Source organism: Lutra lutra, chromosome 5, assembly GCF_902655055.1.
Source record: "Lutra lutra chromosome 5, mLutLut1.2, whole genome shotgun sequence".
NCBI lineage: Eukaryota > Metazoa > Chordata > Mammalia > Carnivora > Mustelidae > Lutra > Lutra lutra.
Genome location: NC_062282.1, coordinates 46,723,095 through 46,741,802, shown reverse-complemented (window position 1 = coordinate 46,741,802; position 18,708 = coordinate 46,723,095). Strand labels below are relative to the sequence as shown.

General features: G+C 47.7%; 1 protein-coding gene across 2 annotated transcripts in view; it reads left to right on the top strand.

The window, feature by feature from the left end:
* FAXDC2 (fatty acid hydroxylase domain containing 2) overlaps positions 1-18,708 on the top strand; it is a 33,436-nt gene that overhangs the window by 7,138 nt on the left and 7,590 nt on the right. The window contains exons 2-7 of one of the 2 annotated variants that reach the window (XM_047731633.1): positions 2,630-2,743; positions 8,293-8,340; positions 10,387-10,478; positions 10,604-10,707; positions 14,098-14,201; positions 18,445-18,650. In XM_047731633.1, the coding sequence (XP_047587589.1) occupies positions 2,741-2,743; positions 8,293-8,340; positions 10,387-10,478; positions 10,604-10,707; positions 14,098-14,201; positions 18,445-18,650 (557 nt within the window). In that variant the 5' untranslated portion in view covers positions 2,630-2,740. Of the gene's footprint in view, positions 1-2,629; positions 2,744-8,292; positions 8,341-10,386; positions 10,479-10,603; positions 10,708-14,097; positions 14,220-18,444; positions 18,651-18,708 lie in introns of both variants that reach the window. The other variant, XM_047731631.1, reaches the window with a different exon arrangement.

The window sequence follows — 18,708 nt, the reverse complement described above, 5'->3', positions numbered from 1 at the left end:
TTTTCTGCCCATTTTTAAATGGATTATTCATTTTGGGGCATTGAGTTTGGTAATTTCTTTATGTATTTTGGATACTGACCCTTTATCGGATATGTCCTTTACAAATATCTTCTCCCATTCCATAGGTTGCTTTTTAGCTTTGTTGATGTTTCCTTGGCTGTGACAGAAGCTTCTTATTTTGCTGTAGCCCCAGTAGTTTATTTTTGCTTTTGTTTCCCTGGCCTCAGGAGACCTTTCTAGAAAAAAGTTGCTACAGCCAATATCTGAGAAATTACTGCCTGTGCTTTCTTCAAGGGCTTTTATGGTTTCATGTCTCAAACTTAGGTCTTTAATCCATTTCAAGTTTATTTTTGTGTGTGGTGTAAGACAGTGGTCAAGTTTCATTCTTTTGCATGTAGCTGTCCAGTTTTCCCAACATAGTTGACAAGATAGTCTTTTTTCCCATTTGGATATTCTTTCTTGCTTTGTTAAGATAAATTGACCATATAATTGTGGATTCATTTCTGGGTTTTCTATTCTGTTCTGTTGATCTATGTGTCTGTTTTTGTGACATCTTGTTTTGTTTTGTTTTTTTAAGTATGATGTAGGGGTGCCTGGGTGGCTCAGTCGGTTAAGTGTCTGCCTTCAGCTCAGGTCATGATCCCAGGTTCCTGAGATCGAGCCCTGCATCAGGATTCCTGCTCATTGGGAAGTCTGCTTCTCCCTCTCCCACTGCCTCTCCCTACCCCCCCCCCATCTTGTGCTATCTCTCAAATAAATAAAATCTTTTTTTAAAAAAGATTTAAGGGGCACCTGGGTGGCTCAGTGGGTTAAAGCCTCTGCCTTCGGCGCAGGTCATGATCCCAGAGTCCTGGGATCGGGTCCTGCATCGGGCTCTCTGCTCAGCAGGGAGCATGCTTCTCCATCTCTCTCTGCCTGTCTCTCTGCCTACTTGTGATCTCTCTCTCTGCCAAATAAATAAATAAATAAAAATCTTAAAAAAAAAATAAGATTTAAAAAGTATGATCTAGGGGCACCTGGGTGGCTTAGTGGGTTCAGCCTCTGCCTTCAGCTCAGGTCATGATCTCAGGGTCCTGGTATTGAGTCCTGCATTAGGCTCCCTGCACGGCAGGGAGCCTGCTTCTTCCTCTCTCTCTCTGCCTGCCTCTCTGCCTACTTGTGATCTCTGTCAAAGAAATAAATAAAATCTTAAAAAAAAAAAAAAAGTATGATCTAACTAAAACCCAGCATTCCTTGAATAAACTAAAATGAAATCAAGGAGGAAAAGCTTCAGTTTTGAGGTTGGAGATCATGTGTCTGAGTGCAGAGAAAACCTGGGCATTGTCCTCCTCTAAAGATTTCTTGGGTATGCCGGATGTCCTGCCCTGCTCAGTATTTTCTTAGCTCTGGTACGGACTTCTAGCCTAGTACTTTCCATACAGATTTTGGAATGATGGGTTTATGTAAATGAGGGTTTCTCATCTATCATTGCATCTACAGGGTTCCTTGCACAAAGTAAGCTCTTCACAAATGTCCCTGAAAGGAACAGATGAGTTTCTAAAGATCAGAGACCATGTCCCATTAGCTTCTCGACTTCTTAGCAAAGGTAATAGGTGATGCTAAGTGGGGGAAAAGCTAGGATGAGGCTCAGGCTTATAAGTGAAGTTCCTACAGCAGAGCAGTCCCGGAAGCTTACCAAATAAACCCCCAATCCTTCTGTTTCCTTCCCCAGAAGGGATGGTTATCTCAACAGGGTCAACAGAGCCTTTCACAGTTCCCAGCAAGAACTGAGGATGGAAATCCAAGGTGATAGAAAAGTTCTGCCCGTCTGCAAATAACTTGTACACACTGAGAGTCTCAGCTCAAGGTGTTTCCTTTGACCCTTGGTTCCTATCATTAAGACACTTGGCTGGCTCAGCCCCAAAGGTCCTAGAACCACTACCTTCCTCATGCTGAAAGCTCTGTGCTTTTCAGAATTCCAGGCAACAAGCTGCCAGATTGAAAAATTGCCCTGTCTTGTCCAAGAATCTATCCCCATGTAAAGGGTGACTTCTTGGAACGGGCCCCTAACCACATGCAAGATGTGGAGCAAACTTGGAATCAGGCCAACAGGAGCTGCTCAAGACAGGGCAGACAGAGAAAACTGTTATTTAGGGGAGAGTTTTTGAAAATGCTTTAACACCCGGATTATTAAGTAACATGTGCTGTCCGAGACGGGGTGCAGGGGTGTTCACTGCAGTTGGGGCTGACTTCCCGTCCTGGAGTGCCTGCTCAGCTATCCTTTTGGAAGCCTTGGGTGGTGAGTAATATGACTACAGAGCACCCACAAGCACGCAAGCAAGCAAAGGACTCCTGGCTGACATCCCGGGTCAGACAAGAGAAAATGCTGGTGGCTTTGCTCCAGTCCATTGCTTCTCTTCCATCGCTTTCCATGAGAACTCACAGTGAGGCAGAGTTCACACCTACAGGCCTGCTAACAGGCTCTCCTCTATCATCTGGAACAGAGGGAGCTGGAAGAAGGAGCCAGGGATGGCAAAAAAACTGGCCTCCAGTGGCCGGGCCAAAGCGTGGCTGAAACTCTTTCTCCTGCCTCTAGGTGGGGATTGGGCTGACACCACACTATGCCTTCTGGTTCCTTTCCTTAAATCAGATGCTGTCTCCCTGACCGGAGATGTCCCATATCAGATGTCCCAGTATTCCTGCCTGACAGCTTTTTCTCTGAGCTGACCGCATCCCTCCTGCGTACTGTCATCCCAGTGAGATGGTGAGGAGCTTGCATGTCACCTCCTCCTGCTGTCCTCATTCCTCAGACCCTGGAAGGCACTTCATAGGTCACTTCTGTCTTTCTCCAGCCTAAGTAATCTACAAGAAATGTGGATCAAAGAGAAGAAGTATTTCCTAAGGTCATAGTTGGTCAACATGCACCTAGAATAATACAAGCGAGAACAATCAAACTCAAAAGAATAAAATATCCTTAGGGACACTGAAAGCCAGGCTCTGATCCTGGCTGTGCCATTTATGAACTCTGGGAGGTTGTCAGCCCTCCTTTATTGAGTTTCCTTCATCCTCGTCACAGAGCAGGACCAGATGATCTGTAATGCTTCCCTTCAGCCAGCTTAGGACACCTTTCCACAAGGACAATAAATAGTGTTGGTGAGGATCTAAGATTAGAGCCCTCATACATTGCTGCTGGAAATGTAGAATGGTGCAACCACTTTACATTCCTGGAAAGGTTCAGTGTTGTGACTGTAGGGCCCAGCATGTCCACCCCTAGGCATGTATCCAGGTGAAATAAAAACATGTCCATGCAAAAGCTTGTGCATGAGTTACTATGAGAACTACAGAGTGGCAGCAGCCCAGATGTCTACCCACAGATGAATGGATAAGTGAAATACAATACATCCACGTAACAGAATGTTACTTGGCAATCAAAAAATGAAGTAGTGATCCATGCTATAACACAGATGACCCCTGAAGACATGCTCAGTGAAAGAAGCCGCTCACAAAGGGCCACATAGCATATGATTCCATTTATCCGAAATGTCCAGAATAGACAAATCCAGAGAGACAGAGAGTGGATCACTGGATGCTTAGGGCTAGAGTCGGGGCGGAAGGAGAAAAGAATTGGAAATTGATGAGTAAAGGGTGCAGGGTTTCCCTTTGGGACAATGAAAATGTTCTAACATGAATCATGGTGATGAGTGCACGACTCTATGAACATACTAAAAGCTGAATGAATGCACATTTTCAATGGGTAAATCATATGGTATGTGAATTGTGTATCAATAAAGACATATATTTAGGATTTTATTTATTCCTTTGGGAGACAGAGAGAGCACCAGCGGTGGGAGAGGTAGAGGGAGAGGAAGAACCAGTCTCCCCGCTGAGCTGGGAGCCCAACGTGGTGCTCCATCCCAGGACCTTGAGATCATGACCTAACCTGAAGGCAGATGCTTAACTATCTGAGCCACCCAGGAGCCCCAAGACATTTTTTTTTTTTTTTAAGATATTGTCAGAGAGAGCACAAGCAAGGAGAGCAATAGGTAGAGGGAAAAGCAGGTTCCCCACGAGCAAGGAGCCCAGTGTGGGGGTCGATCCCAGGACTCTGGGATCGTGACCCCAGTAGAAGGCAGATGCTTAACTGAGCCACTCATGCACCCCATGTTATCTTTTAAAATTTATTATTATTATTATTTTTTAAAGATTTTATTTATTTATTTGACAGAGAGAGATCATAAGCAGGCAGAGAGGCAGGCAGAGAGAAAGGAGGAAGCAGGCTCCCTGCTGAGCAGAGAGCCCGATGCGGGGCTCGATCCCAGGACTCTGACATCATGACCTGAGCCGAAGGCAGTGGCTTAACCCACTGAGCCACCCAGGCGCCCCTATCTTTTAAAATTTAAATGCCTTTATTGAGGTACACCCAGGTGGCTCAGTGGGTTAAGCATCTGCCTTCTGCTGGGGTCATCGGGCTCCTTGTTCAGCGTGGAGCCTGGTTGTCCCTCTTCCTCTGTTGCTCCCCTGCTGGTGCTCTCTCTGTCAAATAAATAATATCTTTAAAAAAAAATGAGAACAAATACAATTTTATTTTTTATTTTTTTAGAGGTTTTTATTTATTTCTCAGAGAGATAGAGAGAGCACATATAGGCAGAGGGAAAGGGAGAAGCAGGCTCTCCGCTGAGCAGGGAGCCCAACATGGGACTCGATCCAGGACCCTGGGATCATGACCTGAGCTGAAGGCAGCCACTTAACTGACGGAGCCACCCAGGTGTCCCTAAATACAATTCTAAAGTCCCCTCAGCCTTACCAGCAGAGCATGTGATCCAACTGTTGGATTGTTGCCCTGCTGATGGGTGAGAAATAATTTGTCATTGTAGTTTTATTTTTTTTAATGTTTTATTTATTTGAGAGAGAGAGACAGAATGAGGAGAGGAGCAGAGGGGGGAGGGAGAGGGACAAGCAGACTTTGCACGGAGTGAGGAGCCTGATGCCAGGCTCAGTCCCATGACCCTGAGATGATGACCTGAGCCAAAACCAAGAGTTCGTCACTCAGATGACTAGGCCACCTACGCGTCCCCTCTCATTGTAGTTCTAATTCACATTTCTCTTATCATAGAGGAGGTTCAGCATCTGTTTAGTTCAAAGTGCATTTACATTGATTTCCTTTTATCATATGTTACATTCCCATATATGTCTGTTTCTGGACTTTCTCATGCATTATATACGTCTGCCTGTTCATGTGCTAGCACCACACTTACTAGAGCTCTGCAATAAGACAGGTAGTGAGATACTCAACAAAATCAAGCTGGCTGGCAACTCAGGGCAAGCACCATCCCCAGCCACCCAAATACCAAATCCAGCCACTGTCCCAGGCTGCCATTTTCCTGGAGAAACCATGGCATTATTTCAGATACGGAGAAACGCTTTAAGTTTGTTGCAAAAACACTTAAGAGGAATGCCAGGAAGCTACTGGAAAAGGCCAAGATTAAAAAGGGCATTCAGGGGTGCCTGGGTGGCTCAGTGGGTTAAGCCACTGCCTTCGGCTCAGGTCATGATCTCGGAGTCCTGGGATCGAGTCCCGCATCGGGCTCTCTGCTCAGCAGGGAGCCTGCTTCCTCCTGTCTCTCTGCCTGCCTCTCTGCCTGCTTGTGATCTCTCTCTGTCAAATAAATAAATAAAATCTTTAAAAAAAAAATTAAAAAGGGCATTCAGAAGGGCACACACAAGTTGCAAGAATGCATACCAAAGACACAACCCATCAGAACACCCAAGCAATTTAAAAAAACAAGAACAAAACCAAAAACCAAGCAATTAATTTCTTGAGGTTAAGGCCTAAAGCTGATGCCATGGCAGCCTGGGAGCAAACTGCAGTGACAATGAGCAAAGGCAAATCTGTGGCAGGTGTCGTCCTCACTATGGGTGCCTCAATGAGGAGTATGAACGCGGACAAAAAAATTTCTGCCTGGAAGGATAAATAGCATAGATCTTTTGAGAGAGAATGAGATAGAGAGATCACTCACATTCACATCACTTATTGCAGTATTTTGTTATTACTGTTCTACTTTATTGTTACTAATCTCTTATGATGCCTAACTTACCAAGTAAGCTTTATTACAGGTATATACGTGCATAGGAGAAAGCATAGGACATGAATGGTTTAGTGCCACCTGCAGCTTCCGGCACCCTCTGGGGGTCTTGGAATATATCCCCCACAATTAGGAGGGGACTACTGCATCCAAAAATAGGATTTTACCTTTCTCTTCCCAATTCTTTACCTTTGCTTATTTTCTCTTGTCTAATTGTGTTGACGTATGCCCCATTGAATGTTAAAAGTAGTGCTGAAGGTGAACATAATTCTTTCTTTTTTTTTTTTTTTAAAGATTTTATTTATTTGTCAGGGACAGAGGGAGAGAGAGCGAGCGAGCACAGGCAGACAGAGAGGCAGGCAGAGGCAGAGGGAGAAGCAGGTTCCCTGCCCAGCAAGGAGCCCGATGTGGGACTCGATCCCAGGACGCTGGGATCATGACCTGAGCCGAAGGCAGCCGCTTAACCAACTGAGCCTCCCAGGCGTCCCATCTTTCGTTCAGGACTTTAATAGGCCTGTGCTATCTTGCATTTTGTTCCAGCTCCACCCCCGGTTCCTCTCTACTCCCATCCTGAGGCCTTTCCTGCCATTCTCTTCTCAGTTGCTGGACTTCAGCCTGTATTGCTAGGCTTGCTTCCAGCTGGACTATGAGCAACTTGAAGGCGGTGTCCTTCCTGTGGTTTTCCCAGTGTGCTCTGCAGTACCCATGAAAGGCCGTGGGGCCTGGTACAGAGTAGATCCCAGTGGATCGTGCTTATTTGATTAAATTAGGTGGGTTGGATTTCATGATGTCGTTGGTATTTCCCCCAGTGTGTTGACTTAGGGAACTTCCATTCTGTAGCAGTGCAAACTTCTAGCTTCTGCTTTCTGCCAAGAAGAAGGGATGGGAGTCAGGACTGAGTGAGAAGACATTTGCCAGAGCCAGCCTGTGCCCCATAGACCTCAGGTGATGGCCATTCCTTTTACCAACCCACAGCCCATAGCTTACGTAGCCAGGGTTGACAGTGAAGTCTTCCAGAACCACATCAGGAACGAGTCCAAAATGCAGTTTCTTTCTTTTTTTTTTTTTTTTAAAGATTTTACCCATTTATTTGACAGAGAGAAATCACAAGTAGGCAGAGAGGCAGACAGAGAGAGAGGAGGAAGCAGGCTCCCCGCTGAGCAGAAAGCCCGATGCGGGGCTCGAACCCAGGACCTGGGATCCTGACCTGAGCCGAAGGCAGCGGCCCAACCCACTGAGCCACCCAGGTGCCCCCAAAATGCAGTTTCTTAGCCTCTGCCCTAAGAGACTCTGATTTGGAGCATAGCCTGGAAATCCAGGTTTCGACCAATCCCTGGGTGACCGATGTAGGAGTTCCCGAGGTCCATCAGGGCCAACGCTAGCCCAACGAACCAGATCCTCTGATTCATCCCCTCAGTGTACATGGACTATGCACGTCCTGTGCGAAGGCCCCAGGAAGGGCACACCAGAGAGCCTGTCCTCATGGCCGTTACAGTCCTCCAGCAGAGATCACACAACCGGGGACCCCGTTGTTATTCTCATTTTATGGTGAAGGAAATCGAGGCTCAAAGAGAACATTTTGACCAAGGTCATAAAACCAGTAAGTGACAGACCCATTGATGATAGAACCTTGAGAAAGGTGTCAGATTTCCAGATTCACTGTCTAATGATTCCTGCATGTAAATACACCGTTCATTCAAATCCTGTTGAACAGGTTACAAAATGCTTCCATTTCAGTCAGTGTTACAAAAACAGCCCCTGTGTGTGGTAGCCTGAGTTCACAGAGGTTACACCAGCTGTCCATGCAGATCATGGGCCTGGCCCTGGCTTCAGTCCAGGTGCCTTGGGGCTGTAGGCCATCAGCAGTTAGGGTGCCATGGAGGTACAGAGGAAAGCTTTCTCCTGAATGAGACAGGGTTGTGCTGAGGCAGGGAGTAAAGCTATTCCAGGGGAGAATTTGCCACAGTTCCTCCTGTAGAGAACCCTTTCCTTGCCGATGGGAGTCCCCCACTGCCAACTCTGATTTATGTTACCTGTGCCCACACCAATTCCATCTCCAGATGTGGGAGCCCAGACAGAGGTTATCTGACTCCCCAGATGGTTTTAGTCAGTAGCCAGCTTTAAAAAACCACACCTAGCCATTCCCCTTGACATTCTTCAGTCAGTCTTTACACTTGCTTCATTGCCTCTGAACATGACCTCATGACTCACTGGTGCTTTCTTGTTCCAGATGAAGGGAGAAGCTGGAAGAATGCAACACAGTGACAAGCCAAAACAGGTAACTCCCAGCACCCCACCCACGGAGCTAGTGAGAAGGCAGCCACTGGCTCCTTCCATAGCTGCCCGTGCTATGTATCTGGGGTCTCCACCAAGGTCTAGGGGTTGCTGACACATTGGTGGTGTGCTCATTTCAGTAGCTGGGCAAAGACCACTGGATTCCCAGCTGCCGTTTAACTCAACTCCTTTGCCCATGCGAGGTAGCACGATGCCAGGAGAAGACCTAAAAAGCCTGATGGCCATCTTCCCATTGTCTCCTGGCCCCGAGGAATGCCCCGTCCCTCAGGCCTTTGAAACCACCCCTTTTTATAACTGCTCTGGAGATAGGAGAAGCCCACTGGGGGCTGGAAACTGGGATTGGGAACCAACCCTTGACCCCAGCTGACTTCTGAGCTGACTTCTGCCCTGTGCTCTTGCATGGCACAGAGACCTTTGGCTTGTTTATAGTCCTTTCACTTGGGCTGCCAGAGAGAGATGACACAATCTCACCCCTAAAAAAGTAGCTACTCTTCTATGTGAAATTGAGGTTTTTGATTTAATTTAGCTTGATCTGATTACACGCAAATGAAAAATTCCTAGCGAGTCTGGAAAAGTTCATGAAAAGGGTCCTCTGAATACTAAAAAAGGAATAATTGCCAAGCCCGAGTTAAATGTCTGGCAAGCTTGAGGGTGAGTGTTCCATGGCCTGCTTAAAAGAACAAGTTCCCCTGATTGGTCCATCCAGCCCTCAAGGAGAGAGGGGAAAGTTCATTTCCAGAGCTCAGGACCCTGAGGGGCACTAGTTTCAAAAACTTTTCACTGGCCACGGAAAATAACTTTGTTATTTTCAAAATTGTATTGAAAAGTTTCAAAAACTTCTCACTGGCCACGGAAAATAAGTTTGTTCTCTTTGGTCTTTCGATCAGAAGTGCGAGAAGGTAACGCTGAAGGTAAACAGACGGCTCAGTCCAAACAGCGTACTGCCTCAGAGCTCCAAAGTCTGAGTTAAAACATGGTGTCCTATTAGAGCAGCTTCCTGCAGCCAATGGCCCCTGCACCTGTGTCCCTGGTCCAGCTCGCTGACTGCAGGAGAACTTCGGGCACACAGCTGCAGGGACCAGCCAGCTCTCTCCCGGGAAAGGATATAAGCAGACTCGGTCTGGGCTTCGAAATAGGAGAGGGAAGGGACGGTTGTCATTTCTGTCCATGGTACAGTGGAAATTGGTGACACAGCCGGTAGCATTTTCCTTCTCCAAATCTGACAGTTTGCTTGACCATCAAGTTTGCAATGATCTCTACTTTAGACTTTTTGGAGGAGACTAGGTCAGGGACCGCCCAGTGATGGCCAGGGGTCCGTTCTTCCCCTTAGAACTGCTCGTTATCCTGGGCAGGGGCAACCCAGGCTCCTCCCACTAGAAGCAGAGGAATTATTAAAAGTCAGAACATGTGTTCATTCGTTCTTTTTTCTTCCTGAGCAAGAGGGGAATGGGGATGGGGAAAAAGGTGTGGCCCATGAACAGTTTCTGCAGATGTTTCTGTGCTGTCTCCGCCTTGCCTGTCCACTGGAATTAGCTGGGGAGCTTTAAAAAAACAAAACAAAAACAAAAACAACAAAAAAGAAACAGAGACCTAGGTCTCACCCTGGAGGCTCTTATGTAATCAGGCAGGGAAGGAATCTGGGGACTGGGATTTTTTTTAAAGCTCCCAGGCGATTCCAGTGCCCCGAGAATGGGCATCTGTATTCCACAGGAGGAGTGGTGCTGAGGCCTCACTGCTGGGGAAGGCTTACCTGTCCTTCTCAGGGTGACAGAACTGCTAGTTTCTCTGGAGTCGGGTTTATTATCTTCCTTTCCCCAGCCTTGAACTCTCATTTTCATGAACACACCCCTATACAGCCCCAGAGCTCTTAATAAGGAAGAGCCTCCCACAGAAGCTGGGGAAAGGTCAGCAGATGTGTGATGCTGACGTGGTTGAGATACTGATCCCACATCTTACCTGCCAGGACTAGCTGTGAGCTGTCTGTAACAGCAGGAGGCTCGCTGGGGCCTGACACTTTCTTGTCCTCTAGGAGGGACACATCTGGGGCTCCATGAGGAGGACAGCTTTCATCTTGGGCTCTGGCCTTCTCTTGCTCGTGGCCTTCTGGAACTCAGTCACATGGTGAGCTGCCAGCTTTCCTTCACAACCTGGAGACAGTGTGCTGGGGGTCCTGAGGTGGAGCGTGCGGTAAGAAACTGTCCACCCTCCTGTCTTCACCCGGAAACCTCAATGACTTCTCTTCCAAGGCATCTTCAGAGATTCTGGGGCGCTTCTGGCTATTTTTGGCAAGCCCAGTGGGAGAGGCTGCTGTCGACATTCGAAGGGAAGGAGTGGGCCCTCTACATTATAGGTGAGCCTTCCAGACCGCGAGTGCTTAGGGTTTGGGTACACGATCACAGCTTAATTCTTTGTCTGTGGTTTTCTTCTCTACTTTGAGATTTCTCAGCTCCTTATTCCAAGGAATGAAGACCTTTATGACAGTGGTAATCCCAAAGAGGGCTAATCATAGGTAGTCTGAAATGGCTGCCTAAGGATTTCTAAGAAAAGAACCTGAGACTCCCCTCCCCCTGAAAATAGAAAAATTTAAGAACAAACCGTGTCTGAAAATGAATGCATGTTTCGAGTACCAGTCCTGCTTCTGGATGTCGGGTCCACAAGCACAGAGAGCCGCTCGATCTCCTGTGAGACTGTGTCCTCATCCCTGGTGTAATCTAGCTCTTGGGGCTTGACAACAAGTGGTCACTTAATATTTACTGATGTTGTGAATGACTCACAATAAGCCAAAGAAAATGTGGTGGAAGAAAAAAGACATTTTAACAGGTATTTATATCAGCATTATCGACAATGGTGAATGTCCTCAATCACAAGTTCGTTCACACAAAGAGTGTTAATGTCACTCTGCCAAATTTTTATGGAGGATATAGAGATACTTAAGATGAAGTGTTTATCTCATTTAAAAAACTATGTCACAGGGGTGCCTGGGTGGCTCAGTCAGTTAAGCATCTCCAGTTCTTGACTGGGGCTCAGGTCACGATGTCAGGGTCCTGAGATGGAGCCCGGTTTCAGGCTCTGTGCCCCGTGAGGAGTCTGCTTGGGATTCTGTGCCTTTCCTCCCTCTGCTCCTCTCCCCACTTACCCTGCCTCCCACGCATGCACTGTCTCTCAAAAAAAATTTTTTTTCTAAAAAAATAGTAATAAAAGACTATGTCACAGTCTAGAAGGGGAGATAAAAAAAAAAAGTGCCAGTTGTCACAAAGCAAAAGTACAAATAAAATGTCCTTGACAATTGTTTTCAGCTGGAAGAACTCTGAAAACAGGCTAAACATTAAATATGACAGGTTCAGTGCAAGCTGTCATTGAAGAGTCATTGAAAAGAACAATGTAGATTGCAAACATATATGGGGAAGTAGTGAGAAAACATTTGATACATATACATACATATATACATACATATACATATGTATGTATATATATTTGTTACAGTGATGGGAAAATTGCCTTTCACCCCAATGATAAGCAAATATGAAGGAGATCAAATTTTAAGTGTTACATCTGGAAAAAAGTTCAAGATCTTATCTTGTTGGGTCTTTTATTCTGTATTCCTTCAGGAGCCTTTGGATCTACAAGGAGGCACTACCTTGATGGTTGGCCCGCTAGGCAACCACCAACATATTATTTTTTTCCAAATTAAGAAAGCATGTAATTTTCTGAGAATAAAAGCAAATACATGTTCGTTGTTAAAAATAAACATCAGACAATTCCAAAAAGCATAAAGTGAAAGTCACCCACTCATATCCAAGAAATAACCACAGTTAATATATTTGTATAAGTCGTATAAATAATGTGTAAATTAGTATAAATATAGAAGAGTCTATATTGGATATATGGTTGAACTTAGACAATACCAACTATTTTTTTATTCTTTTTTCATTGAATAGATTGTGGGCATCTTTCCATGTCAGTTCGTTTAAACTGACTTTACTATTTTAAGCTGCCCAGTCTAGTCCGTTATATAGAGATAACTCTAATCTGTTTAGTCCATTCCCTATTAATAGACACTCAGGCTCCTTAAGGGTTCTATTGTGTTTGTTGTTTGTTTGTTTGTTTTATGTGGTAATGGATATATATGTGTATGGACATGTGTGGCCTTTTTCTTTTTCTCCCCCCCCAACCCCCCCTTTTCTGTTGCTCTTCTCTTCTTTGGATACTGCCAGATTACCCCCTAGGATGCTGTGTTAATCCTGTTTCCCCACAGCACTGGCCAAGTGTTTTTCAGGTCCCAGTGGACGCAGGCACTGGGGTTTCTGGTGGGAGCAAGAAGGGTACAGGAAGAAGAATACGGAGACACAGAGTTAAGTAAAATGCCCTTGGCCCTTGGGATATTTAGAAGGAGGCTGCGAAACACAGACAAAGTTACTAGTTCAAGAGTTAGGAAAAAAAAAAAAAAAGAGTTAGGTAACATTGTATTGTTATTCCAATAAGAGGCAATCCTAGTGGAGAAAGTGCTTGTTTGTTTATAGTCAGAGATCAGAGATTCTCAGAATGACTTTACAGGAAAGTGGGATGCGGAGCAAAAAAAAAAAAAAAAAAGCCCTATCTAAATTTTGCAAGTGTGGATCACCAGTTTGCTAAAGTATCCTGCAGAGCATCAGTGCTGTGGGATGTGAATGGGTGGGGTGGACGTACAATTTTTCATCCAAAGAGGAACATTTGTGAGACTAGATGAGGTGGTGTTAATAATTATGCTAGACTGCCTGATGTAAATTCAAACTGTCCTGTGCAAACGAGTACAGGGCCATCATGTTCTTAGGTGTTCTGAGAAAATAGAGTTCCTGGGTGTAAAAAAAGATTGGGAAAGGCTGGGCTTAATTAACCAAGTCAAATGGGTTTCTCTTAGAGCCACTAGCAGGCTATTCTGGACCATGGCTTTCCGAGAAAGCGGGTATGAACACTGTTTAACCAAGGATGCCTTGAGAGATGAGTTTTCCACTTTGGGAACTGCGGGCTAGATACCTGAACTCCCACTGCTTAGCTCATAGGGTCATAGGGATTAAGGTTCTGACTGACTCCTAGTCTAGTGTTCATTAGGAACCCTGTCGTACCAAGCACTTCCTCTGCTTCTCCCTCCCTTGGGAATTCATAAAGTGTTCAGTAGGCACAGACTCCCAGCTGTCAACCTAAATTTATTTGTAGTTTGTTTATTCATTATTATATGGATTTTATATTTATTATAAATTTTATTTCTATTTAACAATTTTTTTTTTGTCTTCAACAACCTAGAAGGTTGTGGTCTCCATTTTACAACTAAGAAAATAGAGACACTCCTTAAGTGACCTGGCCAAGTTCCCCCAGCTAGTCAGTCACCCCAGGACTAAAGATAAGACCCTCTAGGGGTGCCTGGGTGGCTCAGTGGGTTAAGCCTCTGCCTTCGGCTCGGGTCATGATTCCAGGGTCCTGGGATCGAGCCCCACATCGGGTTCTCTGCTCAGCAGGGAGCCTGCTTCCTCCTCTCTCTCTGCCTGCCTCTCTGCCTACTTGTGAACTCTACCTGTCAAATAAATAAATAAAAATCTTTAAAAAAAAAAAAAAAGATAAGACCCTCTGGCCAGGAGCACCAAGACCTCCCCAGCAAGGGACTGCCTACCACACAGCCTTGGTCCCGTCAGGCTGTGTTCTGTTAATAGATGTGCCGTGAGAACCCAAAGTGCCCTGATTGTTTCCTTCTGGTCCCTATCCTCAGGTGCCACCCAAGTACCCGTTCTGCTCTTCTGGGCCTTCAACGGGCTTCTGCTGGTGGTTGACACAACTGGAAAACCTAACTTCATCTCCCGCTACCGAATTCAGGTTGGCAAGAATGAACCAGTAAGTGTGGCAGTGGCTTCTCCGGGTCAAAGCATAGAGGGCGCGAGCAAAAGCCACACTCACAATGCTCACCATGGGCCTGGGAGAGAGCACGGCCTCTGCGAGCCAAGTTACTGTGTAGAAGGTTGGAGAGAGGAAATAATCTGCCCCAGATCTCAGAGCCAGCCAGGCAGGACAAATATCCTGGTCCTCTGATTCCCATCTGTGGCTCTGCACCTGCCTGCGCTGCCCCACAGCACTGCGATCAGCATTTTGGGAACCAGAAGGTTGGGCTTAGCCTGGTACCTGGCTGAGTGCAGAGACAGCAGGCAGCTTCCCCCTCAGTGGCCAGGGTAGGGACGGCCATGGCCAGATGCCGAAAACACGGAGGACAGCTGTTGGCACAGTGGCTGGCCCAGGATGGATAGAGAGATGTGATGTGTGGGCGGTGGCTGCTTTTCAAGCAGGTCTTCCTTCCCAATCATTCACTTCAACTGTGGGTGTGTAGCTTATCCACAAGAAGCCAGTCCTGGACCCTGCTTACAGGGAACTCCTAACCCAGGACCCAGGTCTTCCACTTAATGGCACTGGAAGGGAGCCTCCCCCCACACCCGCACCCCTCCTACCCCTCCAACCCTCCCACCCCCAGCCCTAGACCGGCCTTCAGCCCGGTCTCCTGCTTGTGCTTTGACAACCTCCAGGAGCCTTTTCTTACACAACAAGTTCATTCTTAACTCCAGATTCTTTTCCCAGCTCCACCTGGAACCACACTTTGGCTCCCTTCCCAGAGAACACGTCTTCTAAATGCCTGCCCAGGTGCCTAGGTGACTCATCTCGGCATCAGGGCATTCTGCCACTGCCCAGCACTCCAGAAAGCAGAATGGGTGAAAAATAAGGCCCTTGACCCAGGATTTCAGAAGAGCCTCTTCCTGAACCAGAGCTACTGGCCATGTGCATTGGCTCCACTCATTTGAGACTGTCCCTGCTGGCTGATCCGGGGGCTTTCTCCGGGTCCAGCTTTGTAGGCATGGACTGGGACTGATGTCAAAGCCAGTGCTGGGCTGTTGAGAGCCCTTCATCTGTCAGACCGTGGTGGTCTCCTCATTAGGCACCACGGAGTAAATGCTCAAGGCCAGGGACTGTCCTAACCTTCATGGTTCAGATGAGGAAATAGGCTCTGAGGTGTGTCATGGGTAGCGGATGCACGCTCCAACTCTCTGACCCCAGGGCTCATGCTCTCACCCCCAGGCCACATGAGCTCTCAGGAGTATCACCCACCTTGACAACATTCATGGTGACAGTCTACAGTGGTTGGAGAGCAACACAGGGAAGGTCTTTTTGCCTGCTGCCAAAGCCGAGGTTCAGAAAGGAGCCATGACTAGCTTAAGGTCAGAGTGTCACTAGGAAACAGAGCCTGGGCCCCTCTCATCAGACTCCAGGTCTGGTGCTCCCACAGTGTGGGCCTCCACAGGCGCCCAGCCCCCTGCCCTGTTTGCTCTCCTGCTTTCCTGGACAGCTGGTTTGCATCTTCCCCTCCCTCCTCACATCCCCAACACTTCCTTCCCTGACCTCCAGGAGGAGGAGAGCCTCGCTTCCTCCTTCACTAAGCAGAAGAAAGATCCCACTGGCTCTCTCCACCTCAGCCCTCGAGCAGTACCTGCAACCAGGCTGTTTGAAAGAGTTGTCTGTAGGGTTTCCAGCTCCTCTCAGTCCACTCTTTTCACCCAGCATATTGTAATTACAAAAAATAGTAAACAGGGGCGCCTGGGTGGCTCAGTGGATTAAAGCCTCTGCCTTCGGCTCAGGTCATGATCCCAGGGTCCTGGGATCGAGCCCCGCATCGGGCTCTCTGCTCGGCAGGGAGCCTGCTTCCTCTCTCTCTCTGCCTGCCTCTCTGCCTACTTGTGATCTCTATCTGTCAAATAAAATAAATAAAATCTTTAAAAAAAAAAGTAAACATAGATACAGAAGTTGAAACAAAGCAGTACAATGATCACTCATTCACATGTTGCCTGGATTCACCACTTTTAAACATTTTACAGTATTTGCATTATGTAGATGTTAAATACAAATACGTACGCACCTGTAATTTTTAGCTTAACCATTCGAAAGTAAGTTCCAGACATTACAGATTCGCCTGCAGTGCTTCAGCCGGTATTTCCCTGATAACCGCAAACCCACTATCTCACCTCTTGTGTGAACCTGCTCAGGTCAGGCCCTCACCGCCCCCCCTCCACCCCAAGTGCTCTCGAAGGTTCCTCTCATTAGCCCTAGCAGGCTTGTCTTCACAGGGGCTTGTCTCTGCATTCGTGTTGTATATTCTCCTACCTGGCTTTCCGCTTCTCCTCCCATCTTAGTGGCTGCTCCTTCACGGTCTCCCTTCTGGTGTCTCCTCTTCTCCCCCGCCTCTTAATGCTAAGCATCCTGGGGTTCAGGCCTTGCTCCCCATCTCTGTCTTCACTCCCTCACTTTTCTCTTCCAGTGTCATGACTTTAAATACAGTCTATATGCCAACAGCGCACACATTTCTATCTCTAGCCGGGGCTCTCTTCTGAATTCCAGGCTCGGATTGCCAAAGGCCTCTTTGACATCTCCCATCCAGAATGTCCCCAAGAGAAATTCTGATCATCCCCTCAAAGTCTGCCACCCACATTCTGGAAGGGAGTTCATGTCAGGGCCGCCCTTCACTACCCCCACTGGTCCGAGTGGTCATTCTCTTCTGCCTACAGGACTGTTCTCACTCGTCTCTCTCGGTCTAGTCTTACTCCTCCAGTCTGTGGTCAGCGCAGTGACTGGAGTAATCCTGTGAGAGTTTGTCACTTCTCTTCCCATCATGACCCCACATTTCCCTTGTATGAAAAGCCAGTTTTCCCAATGACCTACAAGGCCATCTGTGCTCTCACGCCTCCCCACCATTTTGGCCTCACCTCCTACTTCTCACACTCCTCTCCGGTCAGAGATGCCAGAGAGGTGCAGACAGCCTTTCACCAGCTGTGCCCTTCGCCTGAAGACCCCCTGCAGCTCTCCTTTCCCTCACCTTCCTCCTCTCTTTGTTCAGATCTCACCATCTCCACAAAGCTCACCCTGACCATTCTATTTAAGATTACTGGCACCAGGAATAGAAACTCAAGGAGGGGAGGATCCTTTGTTTTGCTCATGCTTGCTTCCCAGCACACAGGACACCGCCTGCAGTGTCGAGGGTGCTCAAGACCTATCAGCCGAATCACTGAAGGAGTAAACATGCGTGACACCCTCCTCTGGGTCAGGGTTTCCAGAAGGTTGTATGGCTTCATCTACAGGTGCTCCCAAAAAAGGTTGGCCTGGCCTGGCTTCACCGTGGGATGGAACTGAAAGCTTAGAGCGTGGATTCGAGTCAGTTAGTCCATGCCGTGCCGGAGAAAGCTGGAGGAAGAGCAAAGCTGAAGCCTGACGACCACTCAGAACCCCTCCAGCTCATGGGGGCAACTCAGGGAGAAACCCTTCTGACCAGTCCCCAAACTAGTTTGTCAGGACCCAGGAAGTGACCCGTGGTCATGCGGCTATTCCAGGGAGCCCCAGTGCTCTGAGGAAGGGAAGGGTCAGGTACTGATTCTTGGGCAAATGCTGGCTAGAGTATTGAGGCCCAGTATTGAGGGTGATAGATTTTGGAGCCAGCTTGCCAGAGAAAACCTGGACAGAGTGCTCAGGCAGGTCCCCATCCTGACAGTCCCACCATGAAAACCAGGAAGACCAAGTCACAGGAAGTTTGGTCAGGACCTGGATAGGCAGTTCTCTAGCTCACCTTCTCTTCACTCTGGGCCTGGTCAGGGAGGCTGGGCCACAGGAGGGGGCAGGTGACCTTGATCTCTGCACCTGATATGGTCAAGCCTCTGTGGATGAGGAAGGGCTCAAAGGCTGAAAAAGGGTATCAACCTGAGAGTTGACAGCCTTCTCCAAGCACCCTAGAGGCACCCTACAGTGCCTGTCAGGAGCAGGTCTGGGCCTGGCTAGAGAAATGGGGAGAACAGTGGTGACACTTGGCAGGAAGAAGACAGGCTCAGGCTGACTTGGAGGCTGCTGAGAAGGGAGTTTCCAAAAGCAGGGTTATCACTGGATGGGCCACCCCAGGGCTTGGGCAGCAGCTGGGGGCTGCTGGCTATGGCCAGACGTCACACTGAGCATCCACCCCAGAGTGAGGGCCCCCTGTGAGAGGATCACAGCGAAGGCGTTTCTAGAATGGAAAGACCTCCTTCCTTACCTTGGGCAGGTGGACGCCGAGAAACTACGCCAGTCTGTCCGCACAGTTCTCTTCAACCAGTGCGTGATCTCTCTGCCCATGCTGGTCTTCCTCTATCCCGTCCTCAAGCTGTGGGGAGACCCCTGCCGCCGAGAGCTACCCACCTTCCACTGGTTCCTCCTGGAGCTGGCTATCTTCACTCTGATTGAGGAAGTCCTGTTCTACTACTCGCACCGGTGAGCTGGTCCCAGCCCAGACACAGCTGGCTGCTCACTCTCCCAGGGCTCACTTGGA